The sequence below is a fragment of the Heteronotia binoei genome, chromosome 5 (assembly GCF_032191835.1).
Source record: "Heteronotia binoei isolate CCM8104 ecotype False Entrance Well chromosome 5, APGP_CSIRO_Hbin_v1, whole genome shotgun sequence".
Classification (NCBI taxonomy): domain Eukaryota; kingdom Metazoa; phylum Chordata; class Lepidosauria; order Squamata; family Gekkonidae; genus Heteronotia; species Heteronotia binoei.
In genome coordinates, this window is record NC_083227.1 from 171,531,204 (window position 1) to 171,548,459 (window position 17,256).

General features: G+C 41.2%; 1 protein-coding gene and 1 pseudogene across 1 annotated transcript in view; both read right to left on the bottom strand.

The window, feature by feature from the left end:
- BRD4 (bromodomain containing 4) overlaps positions 1 to 17,256 on the bottom strand; it is a 217,795-nt gene that overhangs the window by 178,316 nt on the left and 22,223 nt on the right. Inside the window, exons 3-4 of the mRNA XM_060240745.1 lie at positions 14,036 to 14,165; positions 12,950 to 13,040 (exon numbers count right to left, since the gene is read on the bottom strand). Of these exons, the coding sequence (XP_060096728.1) occupies positions 12,950 to 13,040; positions 14,036 to 14,057 (113 nt within the window). The 5' untranslated portion in view covers positions 14,058 to 14,165. The remainder of the gene's footprint in view (positions 1 to 12,949; positions 13,041 to 14,035; positions 14,166 to 17,256) is intronic.
- On the bottom strand, positions 1,240 to 1,849 carry LOC132571557 (chromobox protein homolog 3-like; annotated as a pseudogene).

Sequence of the window (17,256 nt, forward strand, 5' to 3'; positions counted from 1 at the left end):
CAGTCTGGTGGTTCCATCTAAAAGCTTTTTATTGTTCTCTGGTAATAACTGAATGAGTTTTCTAGGCCAAACAAAGGCTGCTCAGGAAACAATAGAGGATGCTGCATAGGCTTTGATTGCCATGGCGCTGGCCTCATGAGACCTAGTGAGTGAAAAGTCAATTTTTCTGTCCCAGTTGTCCTGAAGAGAACTGGGGCCATCTTGCGATACAAGTCCTGAAGTTTGAAGAGCTGTCACTGGGGCATCCACCACAGGGATCTGTAACATCTCATTTGAAAAGGCAGGTAAATGCAGTTTTTTCACAAAACTAGGGAATTGGTGGTTGGGATTAGGTTTCACCCACTCAGCCTTGAGCTGCCTCTCAAAGACCTGGAGAAAGGAAAAACCTTTGCAGCCACATGAGACCCTGGGAAGAACTCTTTGTCCCTGGTAGTGTTATTTCTAGGATTAATATCAGAATTGGAGGGATCTGAGGAAGAGTCCTGGGATGCTAATACTGTCATAACTCTAGCCAATAGGTACCGATAGTCATCAGGTTTAAAGCAGCAAACTGACTGGTTTGGGGGGGAGGGGTTGGTGAAGAGGGAACAAGAATATGGAAGTATTTTATTGATCACCATTCACGAGTATTTACAATAAGATAAACAATATACAGTCTGCACCTTCAACTTACTACAATGTTTTCACTTGGTCCTCCTAGAACCAAAGAGCCAGAAATACTAAAAAGAACGGCCTTAAAGATTTACTGTGCAATCCTGAACTTCAGTGGTCTTTAAAAAGGATACCTCCACTTGCACTGATAAAGGACTAAGTTAATAAGATGCATGCATGTCAATCAAAATACAGAACTACAAAAACATTTGTGAGTTTGTTCAAACTGCCATCAAGAGTCACTTAACCATTAACTTTATAAAATACTTTACCTAATATCAGGTCTTTAATTCAGCAGGAGCTCACAGGAGCACAGCTCCTGAACCTTTCTGAGGGTTTCCCCTCTTCCTCCTCACCTACCTAACTTGTCCACTGAATATTAGGTGCAGTTGCATAACAATCCCTGGATGAGCTCCACCACCTATTTTTCTACAAAAGACCCCTGTCTAATATGCAGGAAGCAGTATCAAATGCTCTCCCATAATAAACAAAGTAAATAGCACAAACCCTTTTTTCTGCTTATGCAAAACACATTGCTTCAAAAATAATTAAACTCAAATTAGAATGCAGACATTTTCAACATTCTGGTAAGTCAAAATCAAATAGCTGTTAATATTCTTTTTATACATATATAAAAAGAAAATCCAAACAATTATTGTGCCTCATCATCTGGGCATGAGTGCTAAATTAGCCACTCTTCACAGAAACCAATTACAATTTGGGGACATTTCACATTAGCTTCTCTGGCCAGCACTAAGTTCACTTCATCCAAGTCCTTCCATTTCATTAGAAACATTAGCTCCCCACTACTGTCTGTGGCTCCAATTATTTTCTCAGGATCAAGACCTCTCACAAATCCTCTTGGTTTTATCAATGTCTGACAGAGGTTTTCTTTTGGCACCATTTGTCTTCTCTTTGCCACCTTTCTGAGAATTCAGAAAAGCTTCTATTAACCCTGGACAATCCAAATTCTCTTCAGGTTTCCAAGTATTATCAGCATCAGTAAGTCCCTTCCATTTCAAAAAGTATTCAACCTTTCCATTAACTGCACATTAATCCAAGACTTTCTTCACAGCAAATTCTTCAGGTTCTGCTCCTTCAACTTTTTTGCCTTTGCCATTCTGCTTCTTCCCCATTTGCTGCAATGTAGATTGGTGGCCATATTTATTGCAGACTTGCTGAGCTTTTATTCTGAGGAAAGATGCAGACGTTTTCAGGCTGCTCCAACCTGTGTATCCAAACTGACTGTTCAGAAATTCTAACATCCTCCACCTCTTCATCAGGGAGAAAGCCTGTGATTCAGAGGGAATCTCCTCTAACTCATCCCCTGGGTCCCTGTATTCTGGGACTTGTTTCCTGGCTGCCTTCGTTGGCCAACTGCCCTCTCTAGGATTATGCTATTGTGGACGCTGAAGGGAACGGGGAGGGAGGAGATCTGGACCCCATTGAACCTGCTCCTATAGCTCCGGTGTGACAGGCATTAAATATCTCAGCCCTGATGGTTTGCTGCAGCATATCCATAAACTCTCTGGAGACCGGCCCCTGCAGATTAGGTATGTTACCAGGCAGTTGGCCCTGATTCAGGCTAGAAGGAGATAAGAACATAAGAACATAAGCCATGTTAGATCAGGCCAATGGCCCATCCAGTCCAACACTCTGTTTCACACAGCGGCCAAAAAAAATTATATACACACACACACACACACACACACACATATACATATACACATACACACACTGTGGCTAATAGCCACTGATGGACCTCTGCTCCATATTTTTATCTAACCCCCTCTTGAAGGTGGCCATGCTTGTGGCCGCCACCACCTCCTGTGGCAGTGAATTCCACATGTTAATCACCCTTTGGGTGAAGAAGTACTTCCTTTTATCCGTTTTTAACCTGTCTGCTCAGCAATTTCATCGAATGCCCATGAGTTCTTGTATTGTGAGAAAGGGAGAAAAGTACTTCTTTCTCTACTTTCTCCATCCCATGCATTATCTTGTAAACCTCTATCATGTCACCCTGCAGTCGATGTTTCTCCAAGCTAAAGAGCCCCAAGCGTTTCAACTTTTCTTCAAAGGGAAAGTGTTCCAGCCCTTTAATCATTCTAGTTGCCCTTTTCTGGACTTTCTCCAATGCTATAATATCCTTTTTGAAGTGTAGCGACCAGAACTGCACACAGTACTCCAAATGAGACCGCACCATCGATTTATACAGGGGCATTATGATACTGGCTGATTTGTTTTCAATTCCCTTCCTAATAATTCCCAGCATGGCGTTGGCCTTTTTTTATTGCAAACGCACACTGTCTTGACATTTTCAGTGAGTTATCTACCACGACCCCAAGATCTCTCTCTTGGGCAGTCTCTGCCAGTTCACACCCCATCAACTTGTATTTGTAGCTCCTGTACTTGTATCTCCTGTCAGAGTCTGACATCTCCCCCACATACACACTGGAAAGCACAGCCATGTGAGAAGAGTCGGCCAGAGGTGGACGGCCATAGTGGCTCTTTTTTGCATTTTAAAAAAATGTAATGTCACGTTGGGCTCCATGGGCCCCCCTCACCTAAAATTTTACCCCCCCCCCCCTAGGCTCCCCACCACCTAAAATTTTCTGGCTACAGGCCTGCATAGAGCTCCTTTACTATCTCATCTTCCTTTAGCAATCCCTTTATTCCATTGTCATCCAAAGACCTTGCTGCTTCTTTGGCTGGTTTCCTGCTCCATAGATATTTTTTAAAAATGATTACTGTTTGTTTTGATACTTTTAGCAACCCACTCCTCAAAAAAAAAAATTCTGTATACCTATTGACTTATAATTCTTTTGTCAGAGTCTGTGGTTTCTCCTGTTCAATTCATTGGGGCAGACCTTCCTCTTTTTAAAAGAAACCTCTTTACTTTTTACAGCTTTCTTAACTCGTAGTTAACCGTGTAGGCCTTCTTTTTGACTTGGACTCCCTTGTGTTTCCCCTTCAGCTTCCTCTTGGTTTACTCCCCCTCATTTTTGTTAAGTTCCCTCTTTTGAAATAAAATATTACAGTTTTGGACTTTAGCCTGCCTTGGCGGGGAGGGCGGGGTATAAATAAATAAATATTATTATTATTATTATTATTATTATTATTATTATTATTATTATTATTATATTGACCTGAATGCTGAACTTAAAAGCATTGTGGTCACTGTTTCCAACTGGTGCAGGATATGTGGAATGGACAAACTGCACTGCCTGTACATGATCCAGGTACATAGCATATTTGCCTGCTTTTACCAACATCTAAATATTTACATTAATTAAATCAGAATTTTTTCCTGGAAAACCTACATCACCACCCACAACACAAAAGCCATTCACTAAAATCATTCACATGCTTCATTATATCTTGAGATGTGAAGGCCTGGGAAAAATGGAAAAACCTGTAATAATCCCTTCTCCCTCCGCCAGTTTCTTCTTTTTCTTTTTCCTACTAGAAAAACTGCAAACTATGGGGAACAATTAAAGATTTGTGGAATACATTCACTCTTCTGGAATGAGTAAAATGTGCTAAGATAATACAGGGTGCACCAGCTGCAGTTCCCTTGTGCTTTAGTATTGGGTGTATTTCTTACATTGGGTGTATTTGACTTGAATTACAGAAACCTAAGACATCTATACTTTAAAATTCCATAAATACACCAAAAATTCAATAAATACACCAGTTAATACAATTTTTGTATGTTAGGTTTTAAGGGATGCAGTTGTTGTTAAATCAACAAAAAGGGCTTAAGTCTGATACAAAGCAGGTATTGCAGGTATTTTAATTTTCCCTAAAATTTCAGTTTTAGGGAATTTCATGGCTTCAAAAATTCCAGAAACTCTACATTTCTTGGTAAAACGCAGTTAAGCACAAAAAAGATGACCACACAAAAGCAGAGTCAGAGCAGGGAAGGGAAGGGGGGAAAATGGGGAAAATATTCTTTTTTATGATTCACACAGAGATCCCCTAACAGGTGAAATATGGAAACCACAGCCTGTTCCTGCTTCCCCATGAGCTCTTTCAGTCCACAATTTTTAGACATTCAATGTTAATTTCCATATTTTATTTGATTTATATCCCGCCCTCCCCACCGAGGCAGGCTAAGGGCGGCTTACAACATAAGATTCTAACAATAAGTTTAATAAATATTAAAATGCATTAAATAATTTACAACAGCTGAAACAATAAAACAAAATGATCTAACAGTGTGGTGCTATTCTACAACCTTCCTTCACAGTTTTTAGACACCAGTCAGTTATATGCCAACCGGAAGAGGAATGTCTTACAGGCCTTGGGGACCTGCCCAGGTTCCGCAAGGCCCTCACCTCTTCCGGTAGCTGGTTCCACCAGCAGGGGGCTGTAATCGAAAAGGCCCTATCTCTGGTTGACTTTAGACGGACCTCCTTTGGCCTGGGGATTACTAGCAGATTTTGAGGACCAGATCTAAGCACTCTCTGGGGAACATGTGGGGAGAGATGGTCCCTAAGGTAGAAAGGTCCTAGGCCATATAGGGCTTTAAAGGTGATAACCAGCACCTTGTACCGAACCGGGTATGTTATTGGCAGCCAGTGTAGTCCCCAGAGCCCCGGCTGAATGTGCTCCCACCTGGGGAGCCCTAATAACAGCCGGGCAGCAGCATTCTGCACTAGCTGCAACTTCTGGGTTCGGCACAGGGGCAGCCCCATATAGAGGGCATTACAGTAGTCCAACCATGAGGTGACTGTTACATGGATCACTGTTGCCAGATTGCCAGATTGCTTATAATGTTTAATGTAATTTTATTCATTTGTATAATTTAACCCTGAACTATGTTGTTAGCCGCCCTGAGCCTGCTCCGGCGGGGAGGGCGGGATACAAATAAAATTTGTTGTTGTTGTTGTTGTTGTTGCTCCAGGAAAGGGGCCAGCTGCCTCACCCGCCTAAGATGAAAGGATGCGGACTTAGCAGTGGCTGCTATTTGGACCTCCATTGTCAGGGCAGGCTCCAATAGTATCCCCAAGCTCCTGACCCTGTGTGCCATTGTCAGTGGCACACTGTCAAAGGCTGGTAGGGAAATTTCCCTTCCCGGGCCACGTCGACCCTAGCAAAGGACGTCTGTCTTCGTTGGATTTAGTTTCAATCTACTCAGCCTAAGCCATCTAGCCACGGCTTGTAACGCCAGGTCCAGATTTTCTGGGACACAGTCAGGCCGGCCGTCCATGAGTAGACAGAGCTGGGTGTCATCAGAATACAGGTGACAATCCAACCCATACCTCCCGGCATCTGGGCAAGGGGGTGCATGTAGATGTTGAACAACATCGGGGAAAGCACCACCCCCTGAGGCACCCCGCAGTCAAGCGTGTGTCTCCGGGACGGTTCACCGCCAATCGCCACCCTTTATCCCCGACCATGGAGGGAAGAGGAAAGCCATTGTAAGGCCAGCCCCTGAATCCCCACATCGGCGAGACGGCAAGTCAGCAACCACATCGAACACTGCCGATAGATCTAACAACATTAGCACAGCCAAGCCGCCTCGGTCCAGATGCCACTTTATGCTAAACCTTGGTCAATTTCCTGTTTTTATTTTTTTATTGTATGCCACCTCTACAGGAATATGCCTGAGGAGGCTTACAAAATAAAAATATAACATTAAGAGATACTAAATTCCTTTTAGAACCTTGTCCAGGGTTCTTCCATTCCTCCATTGTCAATATGACAGTATAACAGTATGCCTGGCAACTACAAGCTTGAAGTGGTTCAGTTACAACATGAAATGTATTCCCATGTGAATTGTCTGCAGTCTGAAAACACTCGTGTTAACCCCTTATCTACTATCTGGGCACAGCCTTTGACAGCCCTTGTCGCCTTTGAAATATGTAGTATTTTGCTTTAAAGTGAAAGTACTATTTTATTGCTTTGACTAAGAACTGGGAAGTGATGGGGGAAGGGAATGTTGGAGTATTTTAGGAAGGTTTGCCTAACGTAAGTAATTCCCGGCTGTGTCCCAACAGGAGCCAGAACGCTTCTAACAAATCATAATAAAGCTTCATCTATCTTCAAGAAAGAGATGCCTACCCGAGTATTACTTCCAATTATGACAAAAACCCAGCACAGCATAAAAACACAGACCATAAAAACAGATCACTGACAGCTTAAAATAACAGTCTAAAGACTAAAGCAGTGTTAAAAAATGAAGGAGCAGAGAGAGCAAGGTTCATAACTGGTAGACTGGACAATATGGGAGGGGACAGTTATTCAAATTAGCAATTCCAGTAACTATGTCCTCGCATCTTATTCTCTACTTGCAAGACTACTGAATAACAATAAGAGAACTGATCAACAGACACACCCAGAAACGGAGATTACAGTAACGATGCCAAAGAACATCAGGACTCATACAGGAAGGGAACCAGGATAAAGTTAGTTTCCACTAATTTAAAAGAAAGTAAGAAATTACTACATTCCACAATATACTTATTAGAGGATAAATTGAAAATTTAAAAACTGGTGGTGTTGGCACCAAGGAAGATGGCCGCCTAATTGAGCAGCTCTTTTCCCCGATCTTCCCTGAACCTTCTCTACGGCATTCAAAATCAGAACTAAACCTCCTGTACAATGGGCAAAGGTAGCGTTGAGAAAGCAGCTTCCAACCCAGACAATGGTAAGGCCATTTCAGCCTTCTTTCCAAAAACTCCTGCTGATAAAATATTCAGAGCCTGACCTGGCAGACAACAACAACATGGCAACAGAAGATTGGGCCGCAGGCTTTTCACCTTCGCCTACTGCCGATCCTGTTCTAGCATCTTTCCTTGCCTCAATGGAGATCTGCTTAAAAGAAACAATGACTGCTCTAATACAACCTTTAACAGACCAATTCAATGACTTTAAACAAACTCTTAATATTGTCAAGCAAATGGCTGAGGGGGCGAGAGATCTCGGGCTCACCTTAAAGCATGCTACAAACGTTAATGGCGCTCTCCATGATCGAGTATTGCAAATAAAATCGGCAACACACCAGAACAATATCAAATTTTATGGTTTTAATGAGCAACTTACAATGAATGCAGACCTTGCCCTCTTCATATCAGAATGGCTAAAATGCGAACTAGATTTTAATAATGTACCACTGCTGTTTATCTCCAACGGTTTTCATATGGGGCAACTTAATAACCTGGCACAATGCAGTCCATGGGATATAGCAGCCGTCATCCCTGATGTGCTAATGGCCACCTGAACTAAAAAAGGGGATCCAATCTCAATCTATCAAGATCTGCCCTCTGAAGTCCTCCGTCAGTGCAGAAGCCTTAAGCTCATCACAGACACTACAGCAAGCTCATATTCACTACAAATGGAAGGGATTATTGCGTCTCCAGATAGCCTTTAGAAACAAACATTATGTCAAGATTCCATAGTCCCAATAACAATATCCTTTGTTTATTTCAAATAGATTCATTTATTAAGACCTAGAGATGCTTACACGGCAGGTGACTGAAAGAACTGGAGAATTAAGGCATACACAGATATATATAATGGGGGTTCACAGCCGACTGAAAGAACTGGAGAATCAAGGCATACACAGAGATATATAATGGGGGTTCACAGCCGTTACTATTTGGTGGGCACTTCTACCTTAAGGGTAAAATGTTACAATAATAAACAACAGAGAAGAAGAACTGTATATCAAAGAGATAAGGATGTCTGAAGTTGCCAGGGCACTTCTTCTCACACTGGTGAGACATAACAAAACTTCATGAGAAGCTAACCCCCACCACCTTTGCCAGATGGCACTGGCTATTAGGTAGTAAATACCACAACCCAGCTTCTAAGAGAAATAGATATGCAAGAGCTTGACATACTGCCCCCTCTCAGGTGGGCCCTCGGGATTTGGGGGGGAAATTGTTTGTAAAATTATTTGATTAGCAGCGGAGCTTTTGCGTCCATTTCTATTATCCATGCACCCCCGCTTCAGTTTAGTGTCCAGGATCTCTCCCACTTTGTAATGGTTCTGATCCCCCACGGGGATTGTGCCCGGCGCCTCGGGTCGGGGGTGCCATTTCGTCCCCCCAGGGTCCTGGCAAAGTAAACTGTAATGGAAAATTTTACTAAACATTTTAGGCAGTTCTAATTCCAGTCACTTTATCACCCTTTTGATTTTAAAAGGCCCCACATATTTGTCACTTTGAAATGGTAAGTTCTTTGTGGATAGAAACACGGTGTCACCCACTTTAAAGTTTTAGGTGGGAGAATGATACTTGTCATAGTGTTTTTAATATGTCTCTTTGGCAGTATCTAGGTTATCCTGGATTGCCTCCCAGGCTTCGCTCCATTGGGCCCACCACTGTTCAAAAGTGGGGGGAGATTACTCCCGTTCTCCCCCAGGCAGGAGAGGGAACTGTTTCCCTTCATAACCATTTACCACCAGGAAAGGGGTTGCTTTTGTGGAGCTATGCATACTGTTGTTGTATCCATACTCTGCAAATGACAGCAATTCTACCCAGTTTGATTGCTGATGGTTTACAAAACACTGTAAATATTGTTCTAGCAAGGCATTCATTCATTTCGTCTGACCGTCAGTCTGGGGATGGTAAGCTGAACTTAACCCCTGTTCAATGTTAGTCAATTTGCAAAACTCCCACCAGAAGTTGACAACGAACTGAACTCTGCAGTCACTCACTAGCTTATCGGGAAATGAGTGGAGTTTCACCACGTGTTGGAAAAATAACTCTGCTAGTTACTTAGCTGTGGCTATTTTTGAACAAGGAATGAAATGGGCTTGCTTGGAAAAGGTATCCACTACTGCCAATATCACCATTTTTCCTTGGGGGGGGGGGTAACTCCACTATAAAGTCCAGTGAGACTACTGACCATGGCCGGCTAGCTGTTTCCAGGGGTTGTAATAGTTCTGGAGGTTCCCCTCCCCCCCTTCGTTTGGCTATCACACAGATTGGGCAAAAAGCGACATACTCAGAGATGTCCCTTTTCATGAATGGCCACCAAAACTGCCGATTTACTAAATGTAGTGTCTTGATGTACCCAAAATGACCAGCAGTCTTATTATCATGGCAATGTTGTAAAATTTCTTTGCATAGACTCTCGGGTACATTCAGTTTCTCGTCTTTTTTTTACCAAAAACCCCCTTCTCCGAAGCACACTTCCTTGGGTCGACTCTTGCCTTCCGCCCAATTGCCGCTTTTAGCCTCTCTCCCCAATGTTCCTCTGCATGTAAACGGAGTTTCTGAGATCTTGTCATCAGCCTCTCTGAGGTGGGAAGGAGAGATCAAGGCATCTATTACTTCTTCCTTTTGGCTATTGTATTCAAAGTGGCCGAGGGAGGTGTTGAACGCCGTCTTCCACTCATCTCTTATGCGTACTCAGAAGTAGGCATCCCTCAAATCTAACTTTGTGAAGATCTTCCCCTGAGACACCATATTCAATAGATCCTTTATAAGCGGAATCGGGTAGGCATTCGATGCCGAAATCGCGCTAATGCCCCTAAAGTCAGTGCAAAATCTCATCCCCCCGTTTTTTTTCTTGTGGAATAACACTGGTGCAGCATTAGGTGCCATGGCTGGTCGTATGAACCCCCCTGGGCTAAGTTCTTATCCAAAAATTTCCGGAGCTCCATTTTCTCTGCCCATCTCGTCGGGTAGATTTTGGCTTTGGGCAGGTCTTGCCCCGGGATCAGCTCTATGGAGCAGTCAGTGTTTCGGTGGGGAGGGAGCTCATTAGCCTCTTCCTCGCTAAGCACCGTCTTGAGATCTCTGTACTCTTTGGGTATGGATCTCACTTCCTCTATGGTCAGGTATAATTTCTCATTTGCTGGGGGTGGATCAGAACCCCAGTCATCTCGCCACATGGCTGTCACAGGCTGGGCCTTGAAAGTCTATAATTTGGTCACCCCACGTAATGTTCGGCTCGTGTTTGTCCGGCCAGCCCACCCCTAGCACCAAGTCAAACGAGGACAAGGGGCCTCTACAAAAATCTCCATGTCCCAGTGGTCCTCTATCCCCACTGGTACCAACTGGGTTTGCTCAGTGCAGGGTTCCCCCTTCATTATCGTCCCATCCATCTGTTCAAACTGGATGGGGTGGTGTAAAGGGCTCTTGGCTAGTCCTAGAACCTCTACCATTTGGGGGGTAATTATGTCTCTGGTACACCCCGAGTCCAGCAAAGCCCTTGCATTCATGAAGCGTTTTAGGGCAGGGTTCAATTAAATTAGTGGGTTGATCTTTTAGCCTATGTACTTTTGTGCCTTGCCATGTTACCTCACAGTTCTGCCCAAAATTGCTGTTCTTAATTTTCTTCATATTAGCCTTATAAATTCTAATATTTATTTTCTGTGTGCTTTGATATTGCGGTTTGGGAGGCAGGGGAGGAGGGCTTCTGTTCAAGTTTACCTCTGTGGTGTCAGGAGTCTCTTAGTTGGATTCAGTTCCTGTAACTGTTGGGCGGGAGATACCCTTGCTTCTCTCTCTGTTATTACATGAGACTTCTTGATTTATTACTGCTTCTCTTATACATAAATTCACATCCATCATAGAGTTACCTTTTATCTTTATAGCATTGCTAACTGTGCCTGCATAGTTTATTAACTTTTACAACTTAACCACTGTACTATTAATCTTTCTTGAAGAATAGTTTGTATATAGTTATTTCACTACCAATGATAAGCTTCACTCCTACCATTTGTTATTGGTCGCTCGTCTTAGTAGTTTTTTTTATTTATTCATACACTTTGCAGTTCATAGCAATTGAAAATTTATATTAGCTTAATTCATGATGACATTTTAATATCATTCTATCTTATAGTATGTAGGATTTTATTCAAATTAATTGTTCTACTGTGGTGATTAATTCAATTTTAATAACTTAGGAATCTATTTTAATACATCATTGGAAATTAATTCATTATTAGCAGCTTGATTTACCTCAGATAAACTTTCTCTCTGGTTTTTTAAATTTTTTACTGTGTATCTTTCTTTGCTTATTTCCATCAGTGGGTACGTCGCTTATTTAAAATTAATTTTTAACATTCTAATTAATTTTTATTGCCATAGATCTCTTACATTTTTATCTTCTTAGTCTTGCGGAGGTGTTACAAATCACAAAATTAACTGTTGTTTAATTTTGATTGCTCTTTACACTCCTTATTCCTATAGTATTTGTCATATTTTTTGCTATTTATTGATGGAGGACTCAGCTTGTCTGTCTGTCTGCCTCTCTCAATAAATATATATAAATATATCTCCTCTCCTTTTGTTTCTTGTTTTAGAAGACTTATTGCTTTTCTTCTCTCCTTCAATTTCTTTTTTGTTTATCTTTTTTTGTTCCACTCCTGTGCTTTTTATTTCTTCAATCTTAGCCCCTTTGTGTATAGTGCTTTCCCTTTCTTCTAGGTTGCTCTCTCATTGTGTGTCTATTTTTCTGGCTATACTTCTCCCTCTCACCCTATCATGGGCTTTACTTGGAATATCACCTCACTAAATGTGAGAGGTCTTCATAACCCTGTCAGAAAACAAATTTTAACCAACCTTTTAAAACTGCACTCTGGTGTTATTTTACTTCAGGAGACCCACCTAAGACATCCAACTAATGATTCTCTGAAAGCTTCATGGATTCTGTTCCAATTTCATGCTCCAAGCAGTTCTAACTCTTGTGGTGTCTCCATTCTGTTAACTAAGAGGGTGAAGTTCCAGCTGTGATCAGTACAAAAGGACCCTAGGGATCGCTTTATCTTTGCAAAAGGTCTGTTGGCTGACTCTCAGGCCACCATTGCATCGATTTATGCACCAAACAATGACCAAAAGACTTTCCTGGAAGAGACTTTAACACTGCAGGATTTCCAAGCGGGCAAATTCCTTGTAGCAGGACTTTAACCTCATTAATGACTATACTCTGGATCGCTCACAGAGCTCTACTAAACATTCCCGGTTCCGTAATCAATCAACAGATCTGTCTGACCTCTTCAGGAGGCATCATATTTCAGATGTATGGCATACACAACATGGTAATGAACGGAACTACACATACTATTCATCACAATTTGAACGGAACTACACATACTATTCACGGAACTACACATACTATTCATCACATTAGAATCGATTACATCCTTCTTTCGGACTCTCTTATGGACAAAGTAACTGAACCTGACATTGGCCCCATAGTGTGGTCAGACCAATCTTGAGTCTGCTGCTCCCTGGACTATGGCGGCTCCTGACCAACACCCAAACACTTGTCTCTAAATAAATCCGTATTGCTTAATGATGACTGTTCCCAACAAATTGAAACGCATATTCAGCATTACCTGGATGACAACATAGCTTCTGACATCTCAGCTTCAACAAGATGGGAGGCTCTTAAAGCTGTGATCAGAGGTAATTTGATCTCGTCATCATCTTTGAAAAGAAGCAAAGAAGCTCTTAGACTTTAGGGGTTAAACAGAATTAGGGATTTGGAAGTTCTTCAGAAGGAGCATGGAGGCAAAAAAAAAAATTACAAGAAATTGATCATGGAAAGAAAAATTTTGAGATTTCTGGAGGGTTCCCAAATTCAAAGGAATCTTCTATACAACAAACAAAAGCATTTGTTCAGCTCTTCAAGGTCTCTGAAATTACCTTCTTGGCAGGTCAAAGACAAATTTGCGTCTAGGTATATTCATGCTTCCCAAGACACTGCTGGCTGTCTCTTCAACAAATCCTCAGACATCATAAAAATTTTCTTGGATTACTACAAAAAACTATGCTCTTGTAAGAATTTTGCTTTTCTCTCAATCTCGAATTTTTCCCCCAACACCCTCAGATTCAGAGGCTATCAGACAATCATAGAGAGTTCTTGGATCAACCTTTTGATTCTTCGGTAATTAGAGACATAATTAAAAATGTGAAAACCAACGAATTCCCAGGCACAGATGGTTTTCCAGCGGAATTTTACAAGAAGTATGTTCATATACTTGCTGAACCTCTAACTGATGCCTATAATGAGGTACTTCGAACAGGATTCCTTCCTCCTACATGGAATGATGTTGCAATTATTGTGTTGCCCAAACCAGATAAAGATCTTACAAACCCGGCTTCTTTTTGTCCCATTTCATTAATAAATTTGAACTACAAAATCTTCATAGCATCCTTCGTCAAAAGGTTCAACTCTCTAATAACTAGCTACATTCACCGGGATCATGCGGGATTTATGCCTGACAGGGAGATCACGGACAATATCCACAAAACTCTACACATCATCTCCTACTGTAAACAAGCCAAATCAGCAGCACTGTTCCTCTCCCCTGACATCGAAAAGGCCTTCGACTTCTTGGAACCATACTACCTGCTTGCACTCCTGGAATGTATGTCCTTCAGAACTAACTTCATCCAAGCTATCAAGGTGGTATACTCACATCCTTTAGCCCAGCTCAACATCAATGGCCAATCATCTGACAAATTTGCTATACAAAGGGGAATGAGACAAGATTGTCCTCTGCCTCCTGGTTTGTTTGCATTGACAATCGAACCCTTGGCAGCTCCTATCTGCAACAACAATGACATAAAGGGAGTTACCTGTGGATCCCATACTTTAAAACTGAGTATTTTTGTGGATGATGTGATGCTCTGTATCTCCAAACCAGAATCTTCCATTCCCCATCTGCAAGCCTTGCTGTCATCCTTCAGCTCAATATCGGGCTTACAAATCAATTAATCAAAATCAAATGTTGTTCTTATCAATCTCTCTGCTGACGAGAATTCTCTCAAGCAATGTTACTCCTTCAAGTGGTCTCAATCCTCCATCCCATACCTGGGGATTCAAGTACCAAATGATCTCTCTCAACTAATTCCTCTCAATTTCACAATGAAATTTAAAACTATTTGTTCAGATCTCATCAAATGGGATAAATTGGCGGTCTTCCTGGCTGACAGATTACATCCGCTGAAATTTTTTGCAGTTCCAAAGCTTTTATATCTGTTCCATACTATTCCAATCGTTATTCCCTTAAACATGTTTTAATTCCTTTCTGTGGAATCACAAGAAGCTGAGGGTTGGGTTCCAAGTCATTCGCTGTCGTTGTCAAGCAGGAAGACTGAACTTCCCAGATCTATCACTTTACTATAAAACTGCTCTCTTGGCATCTGTGGTCAAACTGGCACACCTAGACAACTCTGCGGAATGGTCCAAATCATTCAGTTCGCTGTTCCTTCCAAGCTCCCCACAGGATGCTATCTGGACTACTTCTAATATGCATCCTTCTGGGATCTATCAGAGCCCTTTGCTTAATGCAATTTTCAAGACCTGGGACTCTGTCTGCAAACAGGTACCAGAATTCTCTTGCTTCTCTTCAATATCCAACCAACACTAGTTTCCCCCTGGACAATCTCCCTCGATTCTTCAATTGTGGAAAGTAGCAATGGTGTGCCACATCAAAGATGTTTCTTCCACAAGTTTCTGCCGAAAGATGTCCCAGAGTGAAAAGTTGGCTGTTCCATTCCTTGGTTCTTCTACCTGCAATTGAATCATGCTCTTACTAAACTAGATCTACATAGAAATTTTAGCTCTCCCCCTACCAAGTTTGAACAGTTGCTTCACTCTTCACCCTCTGACAATAAAGGTCTTATATCCAAGATATACGAGTTACTACTCTGTCTTGAAAGCTTGAAACCCTTAGGTCACCAATTAGTATGGAACCTAGAATGCAACTTGTCCCTTTCTCCAGAACAATGGAATGATCTATATTCCTCCTCTCTTCACTCTTCGTCGATTATTAATACCAGATTGCAGACTTTTAAAATTTTATGTCTATTCATCTGGCATCATTTTCAAAATCCTCCTCTACCTCTTCTTGGAAAAAAATGTGGCCAACGAGGTACTTTCTCTCATTGTTGGTGGGACTGCCTGGTGGTCTCAAAATTTTGGACAGATGTTCTTCAACTGATTTTCCTCATTACAACCTACTGCATACCTCTCAATCTTGCTCTGATATTCCTGAACTTTTGGGATTCACTTGTTATCCCCAAAATATGACAAGATCTGATCATTAGTATTTTAGTTGCTGCCAAAGCCTCAGTAGTCTCATTCTGGAAGGCCTCAACTGCTCCCACCGTCACCACATGGCTTTCCAAAGTACAGAAACATTTTATTATGGACAAAATTAACTTCAATCTTCAAAATTCTTTTGTGGAATATGTCCTTTTTCAAGAAATACCTCCTTACAACCCCTCTCAATTGTCACTACCTAGTTTCTGAATCCTTTTTTTATGTTTTTAAATTCTCTTCTCTTCTACTGGGCACAGAATGTCTTCATTCTGTTTATATGTTGTTTTGAACCACTTTTTCACAAACTCACACTTCTATTATCTTTCTACTTTAACTTTTTTCTTCAGTATGAGCACTGTGATTATCCCATTTTTTAAATATCTTTTCTCTTCTTTTCTTGTGGCCTCTTTTGAATCTAATACTACTTAAAGCAGTGCTGTATAAATTACAGTTATGATTTGGAGTTCATAGCCTTATAATTCCATTTACATTTATAGCCTGACATGCTTTTACCAGTCAGTTTAGTCCTTTGTACCTTTATGCTTGGTGACTCTCACGTGTTTCTGTATCCTTCTGAATGTTCTTAATAAAATTTTGTGAATTTTTTTTAATTAAAGACTAGGGAAGTCCCACTTTGCCACCTTTATTCTGCTGATATGATTTATTCCCCATATCCTCATTCTCTACATCAAAGACGACCAGTTTTCTGAAGTCTCAGAAGCCACTTAATTCTCCTCAATAGACTTGCTTTCACAATTATTGTTTTGTCATACAAATCAACCTTTTCACAGTTATAAATCCTGTAGCACTATCAAGCAATAGGAGTTTTGTAGTTAAAGAACACAGGCACATAAGCACAATACATACAAAATCCAAGAGTAAGTAATGTTAACATTTTATTTTCCTTACACTTCAATCATACATCTTATTATACCTTGATTAAATGTTCATAAGGCTATCAGAGAACATAAAAGTGCTTTCTGGAAAAATTTACACTGGAGAAAATTCAGTGGTAAATCAGAACAACTCTTTAAACCATTACAGCTCAATGATCACCACAAAAATTAAAGAATGGATGAAATTTTGATCAGAATTTAAGCAGCAAGCATGTGTTTTTGTTCACATCCCAAAATGTTACAGCTAAATGACCTGAATAATGCCAGTGAACATTTTTAAAAAGCAGAGATGCTGCATTAGTTAAAACCATTACAATCTAACAGGCCAATTAATTAAAAATTACTCTAGAAGCCACTTTGAGCAGCATCTACTTAAAAATGTATCCAACCTAGAGAAACAGATAAACTTTAAGTACAAGATCAGGTGGCTACTCCACAGACATCCAGATTTATCCTAACCAAAATGAAGTAACAATATACAGTTACTCCATGCAAGCACATAGATTTTGCACCATAGGAAGGACTACCTGAGCACCCCAAAGTAAAGTTCTAAACCAGTGGTGCAGAACATGTGGGCCATCAACTTCCAGGGTGTGACCTCCAGCCCCTACCATAAAGTTGGTCACTTAACAGAAGAAGAAGAAGATATTGGATTTATATCCCACCCTCCACTCCGAAGAGTCTCAGAGTGGCTTAC